Genomic DNA, 20,718 nt, shown 5'->3' on the forward strand with positions numbered 1-20,718 from the left:
TCCACTTATTTTTTATTTTTTCTTCTCAATATTTGTCTTTGTAGGAGGGGTTGAATTTCGTTTTAAGTACCACGTAAATTGAATAGTTATATGTCTGAAAGGAAAAAAAAAATTAAGTCTATGAAGAATTACAATGTTGGATTAATAGGTCCCTACTCCCTAAAATGGACAAGTTTAATCCCTCCATCCCATTCCTTGGACTGATGAGTCCTGCTTCTGGGACTTACTTGCTTTATAGTTTGGGTTCAATATTGCTGTTTCATAGCCAATCTCTGTTGAAAATTGTTAAGCTTACCTTTGACCTTATTCTCTATAGACAATAAACTGAAAGTTATGAAATGAAAGACATAACTAGCAAGTTGGAAATTGTGTTGGAGCTTTCTAGTGTCTAAATATGGTGCGGGTGTTAGGCTTTGCTTAGTTTTGTGTTTTAACTGCTTGCTGATTGACATATTGCATGCCGCATTTATCAAATTCTGTTAATGATTTAGGACATTAAATTTTCTAAATCTACATTGACAGGGCCTGATTGTGCTATGTTGGTATGATTTGGTATTTGTTGTACTTATCTAATGAATATTTGTGATGTATTTTGCAGAGACTTGCAATCTTATTTTGCAGATCTTAGTATTTTCCTTGCCAATGAAAGTAAAAAAATGTATATTTTGGTGGACAACAGACCATGGTTGAGTGACCTTGGTTTACGGGGTGCGCACATTTGGCAATTGATGGTTACCAAGGTTGTTAAGCACACCATTGGTCGTTGAAATAATTCGTTCTAATTAACTCTCTTGGTTGTTAAATTTTATATCATTTTTATTGATTTGCAGTCAAGGTTATCTCCTTTTGCATACACCAAAGCCCGAAGAGGGAGAAAGGAAGAAAAGGATGTTTATTCACAATCAAGCACAAGTAATTCAAAGAAATTTACGAGATGTTTCTCATTCGTTGAAGCAGTGATGACAAGGAAGAAAGCTTTACTACCTGTGAAAAACCTAAGGGAGACTCTGCAATTTAGCAGTGAACTGCAAAGGACTTTGTATGGTTTTATTATATTTGAAGTTGAATGGGAAAGTGTTCGGGGTATCAACTACCTTAATGAACTTCAGGTACCACATCTGTTCGCCACACTGTCTTACTTTCTTCATTCACAATTTACCTTTATTTGTTATCTTTTATTTGATCTGCAGACTGATACATCACTGGCTATAGAAGCAAAACGCATGAAAAGATGGGAATTTGACAGTATAGCTCAAGCTCGAAGCTGTATGACTACTTGGTTCTCGGGAACACTACCTGAACTTCTGCTTTTGAAAATACACCTGGATTCTGCCTCAGGTAGTAACAAGAATTCTTATCTTTACTTTAGGCTTTGTTTGTGTAGAGTGAAATAGAGGAGAGGGAAGAGAAATTTTAAATTTTATTGTGTAATTTACAAAGAAAATTTTCTAATTTCTCTTCCCTCCCCCTCTATTTCCCTCCTACTTTACTCCACACAAACAAAGCCTTAGTGTGAGTGTGCACAACATAAGTAAATTGAGAAGCCTTGATACGTATCGTTGCATTTTAATTTCATGCAAGAGCAGAAACAAGGATATGCATGGGGAGATATGCCCCTATGTCCCTGCTCCCTCTATCTGTCCTCCCACATTAAGTTTGGGTTTCATAGGATTGTTTGGACTGTGCCATGTTTGGAGTGCACTTTTTTTGGCTGGGGGTGGGTTCAAATGGTGGAAATTTTTTGTCACCATTTATCCTGTGTCCTATAGTCATAGTGGGAGTCCCATGGACTAGCCCTTGAACTTTCAGATTGTCCCCCTTTTTTTTATTCCTTTTAAACTGATGCATTTTGTGCCTCAAATTTTGAGACTATATATTGATTGTAGAATTTGCTGAATCTTGTTACACAATGACAACTACTAGCTGCATGATTTGTGTAGTTTCTGGAGCAATGTTAATTTTTCAATGATCGTTTTTCCCTCTTATCTGTAATTTCAACAGGGGAGATATTTTACGATGCAAGTGAAGATTTTTCTGGGACAATATCTATTGATGATGATGAGAACATCTGCAACGATGGTTTGTTAACTGTTGAGGATGGTTGGGACACCACTATTGGATTATATTCTGATGATGCTGTAGAAACACCAGGCATGCTACTCACACCTCCTTCTTCTGGACCCAATAAGCGAAGAAAACTAGTGAATTCCCGTTGTGTTTCTGGTTATAACTCAGTGAATTTTTCCCGGAGCTCAAGCTTTGATGCTGTTGAGACTATTGAAACCACGCAGTATAGTGATGTTCTACTATTATTTAGGTTTAATGATCATGACCTTCCATTTAAATTAAGGGAAGTTATAATATCTGACCTGCGATTGCTTACTTTGCTAGAGGCAGGCCTTCCATCTTGGGTCATCTTCCTTCAGTCTTACCCAGTAATATGCAATCTTTATCGTCCATGGATGTGCCCACTTGCCAGACTTTTATATGTTTTAATCTCATTAGTAACTGTTCTCATTGGATTCTATGATTTATACAAAAATGTTCCTGTTCTGAAGGCAACTGCTGCTCGTATATGTGGACCTCTTTTTGATTGGGTTGAAAGTTGGGAAATGGTTTCAAGGGTCAGATATTTAGGGACAATGCTGTTTCTACATAACTTGCAGAAGGCTACTAGGTGGTTTCTTGCCTTTACACATACCACAAGATCCTTTTTTTCTGTTCTTGTTCAACCTCTTGCAGAGGCCCTATTCGAGATATTTGGATTTCTTCTCCCAAGTTTGAAGTTTTTGTTTGAATTAGTAGAAAGCATATTTTCTGTCCTGTGGCTTGGAATTGGGACTTTTTACACTCTAGTGGGAGATATACTGGAGCTATTCTTTGTACCAATATGGCTTCTGGTTACTTTTATTTGGAGAATTGGTAGGTCATCATGTGTATTGGAATTCTGGTACTCTGTTATTTCTTAAACTTATTCTTTTCAACATAAATTGTCATCTGATATATTTTGGGTGTTCATCTCTAATTTACTGCAGGAACATGTGTCATATATCCTGTATTTTTTATTCTCTGGGAAATACTGTATGCACCTGTACGTCTGGTCCTTGCAATATCAAGTGTGCTGACTTTTGTATGTACGTGCATTTTTGATGTACTTGGGGATGCATGGCAGATTATTAGTAGCATTCTTGAGTTAGCATCATCTTCGGAGGCAACTGTTACCACCTATGAGGTTTCCATTTGGCGCTCTCTTTGGAATGACCTTTTTTCCCAGGTTTGAATATGGCACTCCAATAAGTTATGCATTTCTTTTCCCTCTTCTCTTTCTAGAAAGTTATCCTGATCTGTAGATTTTTGTTCTTTTCCTTTTCAGATTTTCCGTGCTCTCAAGAGTATTCTGTATGGATTTGTTGCTTTTTTCACAGCCTGCAACAGGCATCGACTAAGGCATGTGTCTATTTCATTTTTTACATCGAAAGAGAATGCATTCAATGTAGTGATAAAATTTCATATAATTTTTGTTGCATGGCGTTTGACTTTATTCATTATAGCTTCTTTTCCTTTTTGCATTATTTATTCAGTAATATGAAGATTTGTGATCGAAGGGGATTTAATCCTTCAGTTTTGTCTATTCCTTTTATAGAGTATTACCCTTTCTTTAATTTCTCTGATTGCTACTTTTAGTGTAGATGTCATATCTTCTTTGAGAAGTTGTGGCATTTTTTGTTTGATTTGAATGAGGGAAGCCCGTTGTGTCATCCATGTAGCCGACCTCACCTAATGGGATAAGGTTCTGTTGTTGTTGTAGCATGAGGGAAGCCGTGGGGCTTCTCTTGTTGCTTTATACTCATGAGATTGCTTGTTCAATACTCTATGGATTTCATCTATCTAAGGCTTTGGTTTTTGCTGAGGGAGAAGAAGTTAAGAAACTGAAAACGTGCATAGAAAGGGAAAACTATATATAGAAATTTATTTATTTGGAATAAGAAATAAATTGATAGTTATTGGAACAAGTTTCGTGTAGTTTAGTAAAAGAGATAAAATCAGATGATAGTTTTGTTGAAATATGATGAGAGATATTAATGTTAGTTAGTGTTAGTAGTTTAGGTAGTGCATTGATGGAGAGTAGTTGAGTAGGTGCTCATGTTAGTCTTCTCTCATGTATCAATACAATCAAGATGCAATCTACACACATCACATAAGAGTAATATATTCTTTCTCTGATTTACGCTATTGTATTTATAGAAAATCATTATTTTAACAAGTTCTTTTCCTTTCATAAATAGAGTGAAGTAATAACCCCATAGCTTCGGGGATAAGGAATCCATGATGCAATAGTGCATCACAATGTTTCATATGAACCATGTTTGTAGTCATTCCATTTTTCCTTGGTCTCCTTCTGCTCCTACTATTAGATTTCCTTAAATCTAATTTATTCTTCTTACATGGGCTTCTACAGGTCTTCTTTCTATAAGACCAAATAGCACCTAAGATAATTAAGGAACTTAATTTAGTTGCAATGTGCACTGTGCAATTTAGAACACACTTTATTGCATGTTGTTTGAGCATATAAAGGTGGTTTCTTCAGCACAACCAGTGATTTGGGATAAGATTATGCATTGATTTCTATTTTCTGCAAAGCAAATGGTCCTTTTAACTAACTTGCCTTAACAAATTTGTTGAGAGACGGGGGCAAAGGGAGATCAAGAAAAGTTATAGAACAAATGATTAGGAATGACCTATATTTGAATGCCAGTGTCTACAACATGGGTTCTTGTATATGCAATGGTTCTTTGAAGCATATAGCTAATATCTTCAAGTGGGAAAAGAACATTTTTTTTTTCCTGGTTGGCTATCAACTTGTCAACAACAGTGTCTCGTCATAAATTGGGCCATCTAGGTAAAGATTTCCATTACCAAGAAAGTTAGGGTAGCACCTGTTTTGGAAATGATGGAAGAACCTTCCCTTAGATGGCTTGATCATGTGATGAAATGAACTGTAGAAGCCCTAATAAGAAGAATAGATCTAATAGTATAAGAATATGGTACCAGTAAGAAGTATAAAGGAACAGAGTAGTCTAGAGAGAATTACTGAAACAGGGAGATATAGAGTGATATCATTGTGACATCACCCTATTTCCCAAAATAGTATTATTTATGAAAGAAGTTAAGTAACATGGCAGTATTTCTAGAGGTTGTCACTCTCTTAAGGACTGGTTTAGTCCCAAAGACCAGAATGAGCTTCTCTAATTCTCATTCTTCACCTTATTCTCCTTTAACAGCAATATATTTTTCACATACCACTACTCTGCTTGCTTGGCAGAGTTAGTTACTAGACCTTTCTCAAAATACCCTTACACTTTCTATTTTCTCCCCTAAACCATAACATGGATACCTAATACAGAGGACTTGAAATGACCGAGAAAAAATGAATATGTGAGAATAGAATCTTCCTTAGTGTTATTGATAGTAGCGCGTGCACAGAGAGTTGAAATGACCGAGAAAAAATGAATATGTGAGAATAGAAACTTCCTTAGTGTTATTGATAGTAGCGTGCGCACGCGCCCGCACACACACACACACGAAACAAAGTGACTATAGTAAAAAAAATTCAATGAATGAGAGTGATAATTTCCTATAAAAGCTTAGTTTCTATACAGTTAGTTATTATATATGCCTAGTTTCCTGTCGTCAATATCTCTTTTCAAAAAGAGGATTGAATAAAGTTTAGAGGTTGAGGGCAACCAAGGTAATTAATAAAGAAATGATTAAGAACTAGATTTAAATGGCTTATGATAGGACGCATTAATGTGGTTTGATCTCTATAGTCGATCTTACTAGTGGAAAAATGCTTTTATTGTTGTTGTATTTGTATCAAATGGAAGCTGAGCATAAAATAATTTGTTCAAGGGCACTTCCACGCCAACTAAGAACCCTGAATACAGATCAATAGACAAATAGGAGCAGAAAAACATAAGGATAGATGAGGAATTTATCTGTGGTAACCATAGCATGCAACACATCTGAATAAGCAGCACATCACTGCACACGATCTTTCAGTGCAACTTGATACGTGGATTGTGTATAGATCCACCATAAATAAATTGTACTTATTAGGGGAAGCAAGGATAATATCTTGCCCTCTTAGTGTGAAAGGCTTTGATACTATGCCAGTGATCAATTATGCTAGAAGTTTGGTGAGAAACGTTAGTTTATCTTGCCATTCCATTATTAGCCATTGAACTTCCAAATGAGTGTTGAATCTCTCCCCAATCCCTTCATCAGACTCCCAAACGAGGGTGTGCATAAACATATCCATCCCATTCCACACTTTTCTCTTTCATTCCATTATTAGCCATGTCTCTCCATTCACTTTTATACTCACAATTGTAGCCTAAGAAATGTGGATATGTGAAATTGTCTCGCTTTCTGCAAGTTGTAGAAATCAAATGGCAGAACTGGAAATTCCTATGGCTTTTTCTTCCTCTTAGATCAATTTTCTCTAAATCTATATAGGCCATAGAGTATGGTTGGCTCTCAACAGTTGGGATCACTGAAGTTGAAGAACATGGTTGTTCTATACAATCTGAGCAGTGGAATTCCAGGTTGTTGCATGGTTTCCATGTTTTTCTTAAGCATTTTTTATAGTATGCTAGAGTTTATATGTGCATTTGTTTTGGTCAAGTGGATTGAAATTTACTTTTCTTTTTCCCCTCGGGGATGACACCATGTGGTTTGGATCGTAAATTGTGTGAGTAGATGTTGGTTTGGCAGTGATACTAGCGTTCTTGAAAATCACACTTATTACTGTGACATGTCAGTTCTTACTGTCCACCCATCAGGCAAATATTACATGTGCTAACCTTAATTTGGTATAAATGCATGCAGCATCTACAATCATCTACAGGAGTTTATCAAAAGATTATACCGGGGATGCCAAAGATCACAGCAATCTGATTTGAGAGGCAGTAGTACAAATTCAATGACACTTCTATTTGTGAGAACTCTCAAGTTCAAATTTTGATATCTGCTCATTATGCCATTCAATTTTCTGAACTCTATTTGAATATAATTCTTTTTTTTTTTTCTCCACATTATTCCAAGTTGTTGAGCTTTAAGGTACTGAAAAAATGGAGAAAAAAGCTTGATAGTTAACTCCGTGACTTTAAGTCGGATTATTTACAGTTGCATAGAATAAATCAATAAGATGTTGCATCTTGGTGAATGAGTTCAACTCAAGTTTGTTGCCTCATATTTACTTGCGTTACTTTATTCTAAGAAATTAAAGTAACTTCTTTATTTTACCTTCCAAAATGAAATGTGTGCCGCTTTTATTGCAAATAAGTCGATAGCATTGTTTGGTTTTGGTACTTCCATGTTGTGTTGATGTGGGATTTAGTTATCAAGTTCATGGTACTTCTTTATCTTTAAGCTTATTTATTGAATTCAACTTTCAGGAAGAAGAAAAGAAGTTGGTTTGAGTAGATAACGCCTTTTTCAAAGACTACTATAAATTGCAAAACAAGTTTCATACAGTCCTCACATATCGACCTCCAGTACTGGAACACCAGAATGCCGCATTCTGTATCATTGCATTTTCAGTGAACTTGCCACGAGTATAGGAATTTAGATATTCTTTTTGTTTGTAACAAATTTTGTTTCCACCTTTTCTCCTTTTGATCCGTATTTCTTTTTGTAACACTATGTTCAGGTATATAGTATGTATATATGTGTATAGAAATCTTGTAAATTGAGTTGAAATCCGTAATTTCGGTATTTGTAAATTCACTAATTCAGAGATGAATATTATTTTATTATTTTGTCAATAATAGTTCGAGAAATGTTAGGGAGTTAACCACTTTGAGTGGAAAAAAAATGAATTGTTTAGTATTAGTTCAAGTGTAAAGAAAAAAAATATTGGTTATCTAAAAGTGTGTTTGATTTGTGTTATTATTTTTTGTTTTTAGATTTGTGAAGAGAAAAGAAAAAATAATAGGTAAAAACAGAAATAGAATTTTGTTACTTTTACTGTTTTTTTTCCATAAAATTTAAAAATAAAAAATAAAAACAGAAAATAAAAATGTAAATTAGATGCACGTATATACTTTTCCAATTTTTTTTGTTCGAAAAAGTTGTGTAACAGTGTACCATATAGTTCAAAATTTGACATCTTTTTATATGTTGGTGGAGAATGACCCATTTAATTATGTGCACTTCATTTTTTTATGGGATTTCAGTAAGAAACTAAGATATTTTATTCACAAAATAATCTATTAAAATAAAATTTTGGGAAGTGTTAGGTAAACAATGACCATCTTGAACAACATAAACAACCACTAATCAAATAAAAATACACTACACCTTTAAATTAACTATCTAAATTTTAATATTAAAATAACCATCCGTACACCTAGGGAAATGAATATCCGATATATCTATTGTTTATTTTGTTTAATATTTTTATTGTCTACCTATACTTTTTCTAAAATTTTTTAGTAGTTTGATCATTCAAGCTATTCAAGTGTCAAGATTTTAGATGTTTAATTCGTGTTCATGTCTTGTAGCGTTTATGAGATTAATTAATATTAGTATATTATGTGCAAAGTTGTTTGAATGACCAATTGGCCATAACTTCTAATCTATAACCGTATTATATCTCCTACCTAGAATTTTTTAGAGACAAAGATGAAAACGAATAAGCATTATTGAAACACGCATGTGTACACGCTATTGTAATGAAAGTGATTTTTGTTGAGTTTGGACATGTTTAGTTGAACTTGGATTACAAAAATGATTGGATGTTAGTTGGGTTGTTATGAAATATAATTAATGTCTACACAAAAGAATAGACAAATGGAAGACAATAAGGTAACAAATCTAATCCAAAATAACCAACTACATTACTAACTAGAAAGCATAGATTATTAGTCAACACAAAGAACGATACTTTTGCTTTGTCCTAGTTTTGTTTCCATTCTTTACTCACATCCATCAAAACTCATTCACTAAAAGTAGAATCCAAAAGAACATGCACACTCTTCCTTCTTCCTCAACTTTGAATTTTGAGATTTTTTTTTCCTTTTTCGACACAAGAATTCGAATTGGTTCAGCATGCCAAGCAAGCTAAGGAAGGCCATTGGAGCAGTGAAAGACCAAACTAGCATTAGCCTAGCAAAGGTAACCAATGCAGCGAATCTAGAAGTGATGATTCTTAAGGCCACAACCCATGATAAAAATCAAATAGAAGAGCGTTACATCAATGAAATTGTGCAAATAGTCTCATCCAACAAACTCTATGCAGCCGCATGCGTCCAAGCAATAGCCAAACGTATTGGGAAGACACGCAATTGGGTTGTTGCCCTCAAATCTCTTATGATTGTGCTTAGAATCTTCCAAGATGGTGATGTCTATTTTCCAAAGGAAGTATTCCTTGCAATGAAACAAGGTGCAAGGATTCTCAACCTTTCTAATTTTAGGGATGACTCCGGTTCTAGTCCTTGGGATTACACTGCATTTGTAAGAACATTTGCTCTCTACCTCGACGAGCGCTTGTATTGCTTCCTAACCGGAAAGCTTCAGAGGAGATTCACGTATCATCATGATAAGAACCACATAAAGAATGATAATATGAAAGATATGAAACCCAGCATTGTTTTGGATAGAGTTGTAAACTGGCAAAAGTTGTTGGACAGAGCCATTGGTACTAGGCCTACCGGTTCGGCTAGGGGAAACCGTGTGGTTCAAGTTTCGCTTTACGCCGTCTTGCAGGAAAGTTTTGATCTTTATAGAGATATAAGTGATGGGATTGGTGTAGTTTTGGATAGCTTTTTCCATTTGCCATATGCAAATGCAGCATGTGTGGCTGCTTACAAGGCTTGTGACAAATCATGCAAGCAATTTGAGGAGTTATCTGCTTTTTATGGTTTCTGTAAGGGCATTGGGATTGGGAGATCCTATGAGTACCCAACTGTGCAGAAAGTTTCTAGAGTGCTTATGGAGACATTGCAGGAGTTCCTTGAAGACCAAGCTTCATTTTCGACGAATGATGGATCCAAACCCAATAGGAATCTTCTTCATGCAGGGTCAAGTTCATCACAGGATGAGAAAGACACTTGCTCTAATAATGATGGGTCAGAGGATGAGAAACAATCACAAGAAATTGTTGTTGATGATGAATCCAAGGAGGGTTGGGAATTGGTATTGGCAGAGTCAACAATTGCACCTGAAAAAGCATCACCTAAATTGGCAAATGATTTTAACTCATTTGTCAATTTTTTGGACCAACCTTTGGTACCTCCAATCCAATATAATCCATTTCTTGATCCTCCTATCCAACAAAGTCATGATGATTTTCAAGGTTCTAATTCCATGACAAATTTGGATGTACTTTTTGGTGTGATAAATACAAATGAGAAATCAGAGGCAACCTTTGATGCTCAACATCAAGATTTTCAAAATAGAAATTCCAGTGAAACAATTATTGCACCAACATTCAATGTATTAAGTTTTCAATCTACTCTGAATATGGTTCCTGTGGAATTTGAAGCACAGAGTATTCATAATTCAGTTGTGGCACCAACTTTTAGAGCAACAAATAGTAATGAGGAAACATTGGTAACACCAAATGAAGATGATCCTTTTGAGACATGGTCCACCACAAACAATTTGGTAAAAACATCTGAATTGTCAAATCAAGAGCAAATTGCAGAACTTTTTTATTTTATTTTAGCACTTGGATTCATTTTATCTCATGTTTTTTTTCTTTACTTTTCTAAATAATGGTCTCTCCTTTTACTGGTTATTCACTAAGATGTAATTTGTCCATTTCTTAGTTTCGCCAATTGTGTTTTGCTAGTTGAATATTTCCATCATAGACTATAAATAACTTTTTGTCAAGAATAGAAAGAAGTATTTTAGTCATGCATCTTCAAATGGTTTATATTTTAAATATAATAAAATGATAAAATATGCTTTTTTTCCTAAAGTCTATCATTTTTTTCAAAAAATACTCTTAATATCTATTTTGATTTAATTTTATATTTAACGTTTTCAATTTATTCAATTTTGTTTCTAAGTTGAATTTTTTGTTGTTGAAAATGGTGAGTAAGTTGAATTTGTTGATGAGTCAGGCTTGCTCTTCCAATTGGTGTTCTCTACAAAAATGTTTCTCTTAGGCTGTAGTATGGCTTTATTGCTATACCATCACCATTGTTGGTCTTGTACATTTTTCTTTCAATTAATTTAATATTTTTTAAAATTTTATTAGGTAGACAATAATTTTTATCCCCCTTGCTGCATGCACAAAGCAGGATTCGAACCCCCGACACTTGCTTAAGCGGACTAGTGAGCTAACCACTAAACCAACCCAACTTGGTTGAATTCTAAAATTGGTTTAATAAAATAAAAAAACACTTAATAAATTAAACATTCGATATCTATTGTTCACATAGTTTAATATTTTCATTGTTTACCTATACTTTTCTTTAATCATTTTATAATTTTATTTAATTATGACCGATATAAATTAATAACTCACTCGTTGAACTAGTAATTTAATGACCCCGTCGTATTGGTTTGATTTTGAAAACTATGAATTCAAGTTATTTTTTTATTTGTTCCAAAACAAAGAAAAATAATTCTAAATAATTCTAATTCGCTCACTTTTTTGTTTTTGATATTGAAACGATAATAGGGTTTTTTTGAAATGTGGATTGTTAGGGTGTTATTCTCAAATGTGGACCCGTTTAATTAGATAAGTAGAAATCGGACTATCTGATTTGTTTGAAGTATAGAAATCAAACCGTCCGATTTGTATAAGTACAGAAATTGGACTATTCGATTGGTGAGAGGTACTCAAATCGGACCATCCGATTAATGTTAAAAAAAATAAAAAAAATTGAGGTACAGAAATTGAACTATCCAATTTATATATCCCAAATTTTTTTAATTTTTTAAACATAGATCGAATGATCCAATTTGTATATTTCACACCATTTTAAAAAACACAAAAAATTACAGCATTATAGCATATCACTCCTACCACTTTCGTATCTAAATTTTTTAGCAGGTTTCCAAACAAGCTCTTTCTCATTCACAGCGCCTCCATTCTCGATTCTCCATTTTCATCGCTCATCACTCATCACTTTTCTCTTCTTCCGCGCACTCAAATCTCACGCAATGTCCACCATTCACAACACCTCAAGCTCCTGCTCCGCCGTCCGCGATTAACTGCGCCTGGAGCTCCGCCGTTAACGATTCAGTCGTCTCTCCGTCTCGAGCATCGCCGCCTTCGTCTGCACAGCGTCGCGGCAGACTAGCGGTGTCCGGGTTCTGTGGTTTTGCCGTCTTCTTTTCCAGCCGTCCCCTTGGTGGTACCATTTTCTGCTTCTATATCCTTTTGTTTTTTCTTCTTGTCCCTGTAAGCTCTGAATAGTTCTTCACTGTTGAAATTTGTTCCTTGAGGCAGTTATTAATTTATATTTTTTTGTCCCCTGTTTAATTTAATTTCAGTGTCTTTAGAAGTTAAAAGCAGAAAATTTTGAAAGGTCAACAATGTTATGAATGACTATGTTATGTTTTAATTGAGACTATGTTACTTTCTATGTCATTGGATTTATGATTTTATTGAGACTTTTTACGTTAGATTTATGTTTTCATTGAGGCTTATGTTATTGTTGATGAATGGAATTGTTATATATGCTGGATTGTTCATGGGATTGTATAAATTTATGTTTTCCTTCATGAGGTGCAGTATTGGAAGATTGGAACACTTTGTTTGCATGTGCTTATAAATTTATGTTTTCAATCTAATGGTTCTTACTTAAACATATTCAGTAGCATTATATATGGTGAATTCTAGTATGACTATACTATGGTGGCTATGGTGACTATGCAAGTGTTGTTAATATTAAAGTCACATTTTTTTATATTTTGGTAACTTTTTTTTTAGGTAACACTTTCTTAAAAATGGTGTTTAACAATAAAAAAGCGTTATTTTAATTTTAGCCACACTTTTTAAAACACTATAGTCATGGTAGTCACCATAATATAGTCCTACTAGAATGACCCATTATATATTACATCTTACATTTCTCTGCTGCGTTGTGATGTAGTTACTGCTATGTAGGCTGTGCTTGTTCTTTGTTTTTCTTTTTCGTTTCTTTTTCTTTCCTTTTATTTTCAGACACCAAAAAAAAAATATATTACATATTACATACCCAGATTGATTTAGTTTCCCATACTTAAAAGTCACACTCATTTTACTTTTTGTTAATTGGATCACCATAATAATAGGATTTTTTATTGTTTCAGGTATTTCATGTTGTCTGTCTGAACCTCTTTGTGTATTGTCCCAAGAAAGGATTTTATATCAAATTGCTAATGAGAGGAATCATTGGAGTAAGGCACCAAAACCCCACCATCTCTAATGCCACTAGGAACACTCTAGCACATTTTTCCACCTCTTCTGGTTTTGGTGGTGGCAGCGGCAGTGGTAGTGGTCGAGGTCGTGGAGGCTCTGGTTTGGGAGGACCATTTGGATTCAATGAGAGAGCTCCAGGAAAGCCCAATTTTGGTGACCCTAAATCTGAAGAACCAGAGTTGCCTTCTCCCCCATCTTTGGTTTCTGGTCGTGGACACGGTCGTGGTAGGCCAGCCCCTCCGTCAGGCATGCCTTCTTTCTCGTCATTCATGTCGTCCATAAAACAGCCATCTGCTGGTCGCGGTCGTGGTGGTCCGTTACCATCCCATATCCAACAAGATTCCCAGAAGCAGCCTGATTCTGAGCCAAAGAAACCTGTTTTCTTCAAAAGAGAGGAAGATGATGATTATGTTGGTGTTGATGCTGGTGCTGGTGTGTCTTCAGATGTTTTGACACCAAAAACACCAATTTTTAGCAGTGGTGATGGTGAGAGTGATCAGAAGAACCTTCCTGGAGGCATAGTAGGTGTGTTGTCTGGCAGTGGACGTGGGAAGCCCAAGCAGCAGCCTGATCAAAGGACTCAAGTTTCCCAAGAGAATAGGCATATCCGTGCTCAACGAGCTCCAGGCACTGGTGGTGGTGGTGGTGGTGTTAGTGATCGTCGTGCTCCTGCTGATGCTGCACCATCTGGTTCTGTGCCTAAGAGACAGCCAATGCAAAGTGTTGACGATGCAGTGAATGTTGCACTGAGGATTCTGTCACAACGGGATAATGATGTTGCTGGAAGAGGAAGAGGTGGCTTTGGTCGAGGCAGGGGTGGAGGTCGGGGGAGAGGAGGATTTAGAGGGAGGGACTTGGAGGAAAGGGGTGATGGGGATAAGGATGAAGAGGATTACGCCTCAGGGCTATTTCATGGAGATGATGCAGACGGTGAGAGGTTTGCCGAGCGGGTTGGGCCTGACATCATGAATCAATTGACTGCAGGTTTTGAGGAGATGGCTAATAGTGTTTTCCCCTCACCATTGGAGGATGAGTATTTGGAAGCATTTGACACCAATTGTGCTGTAAGTGGTTAGCCGCCGCTTCATTCTGAGTTTGTTGAGAAATGATCAAAAGTAGTTCAATGAACCAAGGTGAAACTTTCCAGCTTAGCTGGATTTATTGGAAGGGCATAAAGAAGTGGATTAAGTTAATTGAATTGTTATTAGGAAAATTGTTGGCCTTGATTCATCTATCTCAGAAGAAATTAAGAACAATGGCTTTCTTAGAGAAAAATGTTAATCTAACCCTCTGTTCCATGTTTAATCTTCATAGTACAGTATTTGACTGTTCCCTGTTGTTTTATTTTTTTTGGCAGATTGAATTTGAGCCAGAATATTTGATGGGTGAGTTTGATCAGAACCCAGATATTGATGAGAAAGAACCTATTCCACTTCGGGATGCACTCGAGAAGATGAAACCCTTCTTGATGGCATATGAAGGGATTCAAAGTCAAGAGGAGTGGGAGGTATGCTGTATTAGTAATCTTATCTATGATTGAGGGCAACTAGAAATTACGTAACGTGCCAAAGTTTTGAGCTTTGACAATTAGTTTGGTTTCCAAATTTCCAATAACTCACTTTTTTCCCCTTGATTAACACGTACATTTAGATAACTGCTGTATTACTTCTTTTCCTTTGAAGTAATTGTCTGCTTTTTGTTTCTGTATTTATTCACACTTGTTTTTTGCTTCTCTGACATTTATATCCTACTAGGAAATAATGGAAGAGACAATGGCGAGAGTTCCTTTGCTGAAAAAGATCGTCGATCACTACAGTGGACCAGATAGGGTAACTGCAAAGAAGCAAAATGAAGAATTAGAAAGAGTTGCTAGCACTCTTCCTAAAAGTGCACCATCTTCGGTGAAGCAATTTACTAACCGTGCTGTCATCTCTCTACAGGTTTGGAAACTAACTACTGGATGACAAGTTATTTTGGTTTTAGGCATTCAACCGTAGATAATATTATGAGTTTGTCTCTTATGTTGGTAGTCTCATAATAAGTTCCTATTATGGAATTCATCATAAGTATTTATAAAGAAAGTAATTAGCAGATAATAATAAACGGTTCTAATTGTAGATTTGCAATACAACCAAAAACATTCTATTAGCTACAAATATAGTAGAAAAGCAATTCGATAGTATATCTTATCCAAAGTCGAAACTATGCAGTAATCGAATCATTTCTCAGTATTTTTGTAGTGTACTGCAGAATGGTTCAAACAATGAGGGGGTTTTTTTTTTTGGGTCACAATTTGAATACTTCTAAGTCCTAAAGTATGAAATATCGCCATAAAGATGGTATACATGGTTGATATACAAAGACCAAAATACCATACTTTTCTGAAATGTAAAGTGGGAAAAAAACAAGCCTTATCCCAATAAATGGGGTTGGCAGCATGGATTAAATGACGTCATTGTGTCATGTCATTTGCCTGAAGTAAGTCTATTTGTATTTAGATCTCTCTCAACCATCTCATTTAGAGCCATTTTAGGTCATTTCTTAACCCATAACCACTGATGTTTTTCTTATCTGATATAACCTCCTGCCCCGATACTTTACTGGTCGTATCCCAACATGTTAAAACCACATAATATGTGATTAAATAATCTTTTCAACAATAGGTGTCACACCAACTTTCTCTCTCATGCCCTCAGACCAATAAAGACTCCCAAAAGATCTGTTTCTTGCTTTGTTACCTCCTTAGTTGGCTTATACTTTTTCCCTATTTTCGTATTCCGTCATAAAGAACAATTGTTGAAATATTTCCTTTTACATTCATCTTCTCTTGCATACTTCTGTCCAACCACCATGATTCTTTATATCTTGTTCCAGTACCTCATTTCTCTGAAGGTTTCTTTTGCTACTTTTCTAATCACTTCAGCATGTTTGCCATCTCATCCTAACTTCCTTTTTCTTCTACCTGTTTCTAGAAATCTCTTTATTTCTCACCTTTCATTAGCCACCACCTAATCATTGGGTTCCTTTATTGATGACTTCATGTCACGTTTTGCTGGAGTTGAAGAGCACAGTATTTTTTTTTTTAATACGGTAGGGTTATTGTGATTCTTCTTACTAGCATTTTCAACCACATTGACAAAAAAAATTATTATTTGCAGTTAGTCCGAGAAAAAATCGACTTGCCCACTTTATATGTCCGAAAATGTTTGTCTCGTTTCTTAAACTAGGTGTTTGTTATAGGAAACGCGAAGGTTGAAAAAAAATCCTAAAATTATTTTGCCCTTTGTGTCGATTATCTCAAAACCATTTACCTTGTGGATCCCTTCATATCTGCACTCATCGTTCCCCCACATGTCGATTTAAGTCTCCCAAGGAAATATTGTGTACTAATGGTATGTTTTGAATTAGACCTTCTAGATCTTCCAAAAACTTTGCCTGTGTTGTTTTTCCAATCTGACTTGTGATACATGTGCACTAATCACATAAAAGGCCTCCCCATTAATCATTATTTTAATTGTGATGATTTGATCACCCATCTGTTTAACCTTTATCACATCATTCTTCCAATACTTATCAACAGTAATACCTATTCCATTTCTATTCTTCACAAATTTATAGCATGTTGCTTTTGGGCAACAACCAAACCTTAGCACAATTCCGTGTTTGATCTCTGTCATTGAGTTTCAACAAAGTTTTATGTGACCTCCTCTTTTATGTGGCCTTGGAACCTACTATGTAAGATATTTACATAGGCCAGAGTTCTTATTAATTGAAAAAAGGACAAGGAATAGAAGTTTTCCTTGGACTTTGAATGATATGTTAATGTTAATCCATACATGATTTTGCATGCTTTTGAATTATATATGCGCAGTATGTATATGACGTATGTCTTTGTTAATGTATAATAGTACAAGACTGCAAATCATATGTATGCCTGTGGTGGGGAAATTACATAAATGATGCACCACCATATATAGCGTGCTTGATTCTTTTGCTTTCTATGTAGCATGTTTATGTTATTTATGTTAATGTTTGGATTGGAATATGATGATGCAGAGCAATCCAGGCTGGGGGTTCGACAAGAAATGCCATTTCATGGATAAACTAGTTTGGGAGGTTTCTCAACATTACAAATGATGAGGTTTAATATGCTCTTTTCAATTTTAAACCTTTTACATGATAGATTTCAACTTTTGAGGTGTACAATGCTGTGCGGATTAATCAACTTTTGCCTTAATTGTCGTTAGTTCATAAGATCTCTCAACACTTGAAAGGAATGGAGAATATTAGACAACTTTGGTCTTGCTTCATTTTAGTTCTTTCTTTTCTTTTAAATTACTGTTACAACTCTTGTAATAATAATTCGAAAGATATTTATTATTTATTTTGTAGCATGGTTGCATGATGTTATTAGACGGATATTATATAATTTTTAATTTGTTTTAGACTATTAGATTAATATTGAATTTCTAGTATTGTGGTCAGTAGCTCATGCGTCATATAATTCTTAGTTTGGATAATGGATAAACTACTATGTAAGAGTTCAATGTAATTTGATACAAATTGATCTAGTTTCCAAATAGGCTGTATTAGTTCAATGTATTTAGATACAAAAGAAATTATAGTGAGCTATTTGTCCATCAGAAGTTAGAGGAGGTTTCGTCAACTCTATGGATACATACGGTGGTATAAAAGGATTTTTTTGTTTTCATTTATTTTCAATATATGAAAGAGTGAATACCCCATTCGGTCTTTGACAATTATCTCTAAAGGACTACGAGATCCTTAAAAAAAAAAAACATCTAACCTGGCTTTTGATTTTTTTTGGACTGATTAATCTCTGTGCAAAAAAAATATTGATAGTTTTTTTTTGTATATAAAATATTGATAGTTAATCAGTCCCATAAAAGTAAATGTTAGCGGTTGGGTTTGATCTTTTTTGTTAAAGGCGTCATTGTCTTTCGAAATAATTGTCAGGACTATTTAGGATTTTTTTCCTATATTTAAATATATCTTTGAAGTTTGAACGCTTATACTCTGTATTTAATTTTAGTTCTTTCTGTTTATAAAAAAGGTGTGTTTTACGAATACCTGTTAATAATAATGGATATCAACTTGTCAAGGGAAGTTTTTTTGGATTTACATAGTTGAAATGCTAATCTTTTCTTAATCTTTGTTTTTATTAGGCATAAAAAAATCCTTACATATGATGTAAAAGGTTTAGTCATTAATTTAAAAGTGTTTCTAACCATGCGCCATTTATGACATTGTATAACATTGTATGAATGTAAAATAACAATCGTCTAGCCGGTATAAATCGGTATATATGATGAATCTTGATAGAATCTATTCCCTCTAAAAGCATATGATTAGAATTTCTAGTGCTCTATTAGGTTGAGTTTGTTTATAGACATGAGATGGAAGATGTAATGTTTGGATATGAGACGAGAATAGAGATATTGTATTTAGAGATATTGAATTAATATGTTTGTATCTATTCTGACAAAAACGATAGAGATCAAGGTAGAAAAAATTGAGATTTTACGTGAAATCGAAAAAATAAATTAAGTATGTAAAACGTAAAATCTTAATCAGATTTAAATCGTAAAATCATCAGATCTAGTACAAATTTTATAAAATTGACTAACTCATTTAAAATCGTAATATCGGAAGGTTTTAAGAGTTAAATCGAGATTCTAACTATTATGATAAAGATACTAACAAGAGACAACTTTATTTTTCATTATTTTTATTAATTTTTTATAATTATATTTTTTATTATTGTATTTTTCTTTATAATTTTTTTAAACGAAAAAAATAAGAATAAATTGAATTTTTTTAATGTGTTCTAATTTACTACCAAACAAAATATAAAAATATTAATTTTTGTATCCCTATTTTTTTTATATCTTATTCTCAATATCTTGTTTTGTTCTTTTTTACTTTTTACAACTAAACATAGTCTTAGAGTTTCTAATGCTCTGATTAGGGCTACTAAATTTCAAACTTTTTTTCAATACTTACTGGTATCAACGATTTTTCTTTAGCCTCTCTTGGTCTTTAACTTAGTGGCACCATGGAGACAGGGTAGGGAAATCTCATCAGCATATTTTGGAGGATGAGAAGGAGGATGAAGGGTTGTTCGTAGAAGGAGGATATTTTTAAGAGGATGGATGCTTATTCTAAAGAGTCTTATTGGAAGGTTGTTTGCCGAAAAAAAACAAAAAAATCCTTCTCATTTGGCACCTTAGATAACGCAGTACAGGTTATTTGGGGGAGACATGCTAATTTTAATGTTATTAAAAAAAAGTTTTATTTTGGTCCTTAAAATTAAAATCGTCTTTAATTTTTTTTTTTAATTCAAAATGGTCTTTAATGTTGTATTTTGAATTAAAATTGTTTTTTTTTTAATTTTTCAGACAAAAATATCTTTTGTTTTGTTCTAACTCCAATCTTATCATTCAGCACCAATGGACAAAAATAATGAATTTTAGGACAAAAATAATCAGCACAAAAAAATAAAGTTCAGTACACAAAATATAAATTCCAACACAAACAATAAGCATTTCAACTTCATTGTTATATCATTATTATTTCATTTACATTCTTGATAAGTAATTTTTCGAGAAAAAGATATGAAGCCTGATAAAGTAGAGAAGAATCAAATAACTTGAATTAGTGATTGGGAGACCTAAATCCGTAGTATAAGAAAATTATGTCATTTGAGTTATAATTGTGCAACTTGATTGAGGTTGGTTATAAAAAAAACGTATACATATAGTGTAGTATCATTTATTTATTTAATCTTAATGAAAAGGAAAAGTATAAGATACCAACATATTATCTGCCAACTTCTTACCAACATAGTGGGGACGCGATTCCATACTCCTTGAAGCTTTGGAGTACTAAAACTCCTTTTAAGAAGTTAGAAAGAAGGTTAGTATTTATGATTATTTTGTGTTTTTTTATTTAAAATTTATTTGGGCTAGCATTAAATTTTATATTGAATTTTTTTGACTTATGATCAAGTTGAGCTTATTATACTTTTTTATTATTTTTTTTGGTGACTATTATACTTTTTTATTAATATTACTCATATTAAATTATTATAACATTTAAAAAAATATTATAATATTATAATTGAAAAAAATAAAAAATTTAAAAATCAAAACATATTTTTAGTATTAATTTTAAAAAGACTAAAAAATATCCTTTAAAATTAAAATGATTTAATTTTAATTTAAAATTTATTTAATTAAAAAGACAAAAAAATGAAAAACACACAAATTAACACTACT

At 33.8% G+C, this 20,718-nt stretch overlaps 3 protein-coding genes across 3 annotated transcripts in view; all 3 read left to right on the forward strand.

The window, feature by feature from the left end:
* LOC107482434 (uncharacterized) overlaps positions 1-7,855 on the forward strand; it is a gene marked incomplete in the record, with an annotated part of 8,801 nt that extends 946 nt beyond the window's left edge. Inside the window, 8 exon segments of the mRNA XM_052260902.1 lie at positions 599-740; positions 831-1,109; positions 1,191-1,338; positions 2,002-2,922; positions 3,036-3,274; positions 3,374-3,447; positions 6,889-6,997; positions 7,458-7,855. Coding sequence (XP_052116862.1) covers positions 599-740; positions 831-1,109; positions 1,191-1,338; positions 2,002-2,922; positions 3,036-3,274; positions 3,374-3,447; positions 6,889-6,997; positions 7,458-7,481 — 1,936 coding nt within the window.
* A 1,256-nt stretch (positions 7,856-9,111) lies between these two features.
* On the forward strand, positions 9,112-12,433 carry LOC107482341 (clathrin coat assembly protein AP180). Its single transcript, XM_016102790.3, has 2 exons — positions 9,112-10,668; positions 12,068-12,433. Exons 1-2 carry the CDS (start codon positions 9,112-9,114, stop codon positions 12,431-12,433), a joined length of 1,923 nt encoding a protein of 640 aa, XP_015958276.1.
* On the forward strand, positions 12,047-17,811 carry LOC107482433 (uncharacterized). The gene is made up of 5 exons (XM_016102919.3): positions 12,047-12,371; positions 13,312-14,484; positions 14,778-14,927; positions 15,175-15,360; positions 17,477-17,811. Exons 2-5 carry the CDS (start codon positions 13,381-13,383, stop codon positions 17,555-17,557), a joined length of 1,521 nt encoding a protein of 506 aa, XP_015958405.1. The 5' UTR covers positions 12,047-12,371; positions 13,312-13,380; the 3' UTR covers positions 17,558-17,811.
* Positions 17,812-20,718: the final 2,907 nt, after the last annotated feature.

Source organism: Arachis duranensis, chromosome 4 (assembly GCF_000817695.3).
Source record: "Arachis duranensis cultivar V14167 chromosome 4, aradu.V14167.gnm2.J7QH, whole genome shotgun sequence".
Lineage (NCBI taxonomy): Eukaryota > Viridiplantae > Streptophyta > Magnoliopsida > Fabales > Fabaceae > Arachis > Arachis duranensis.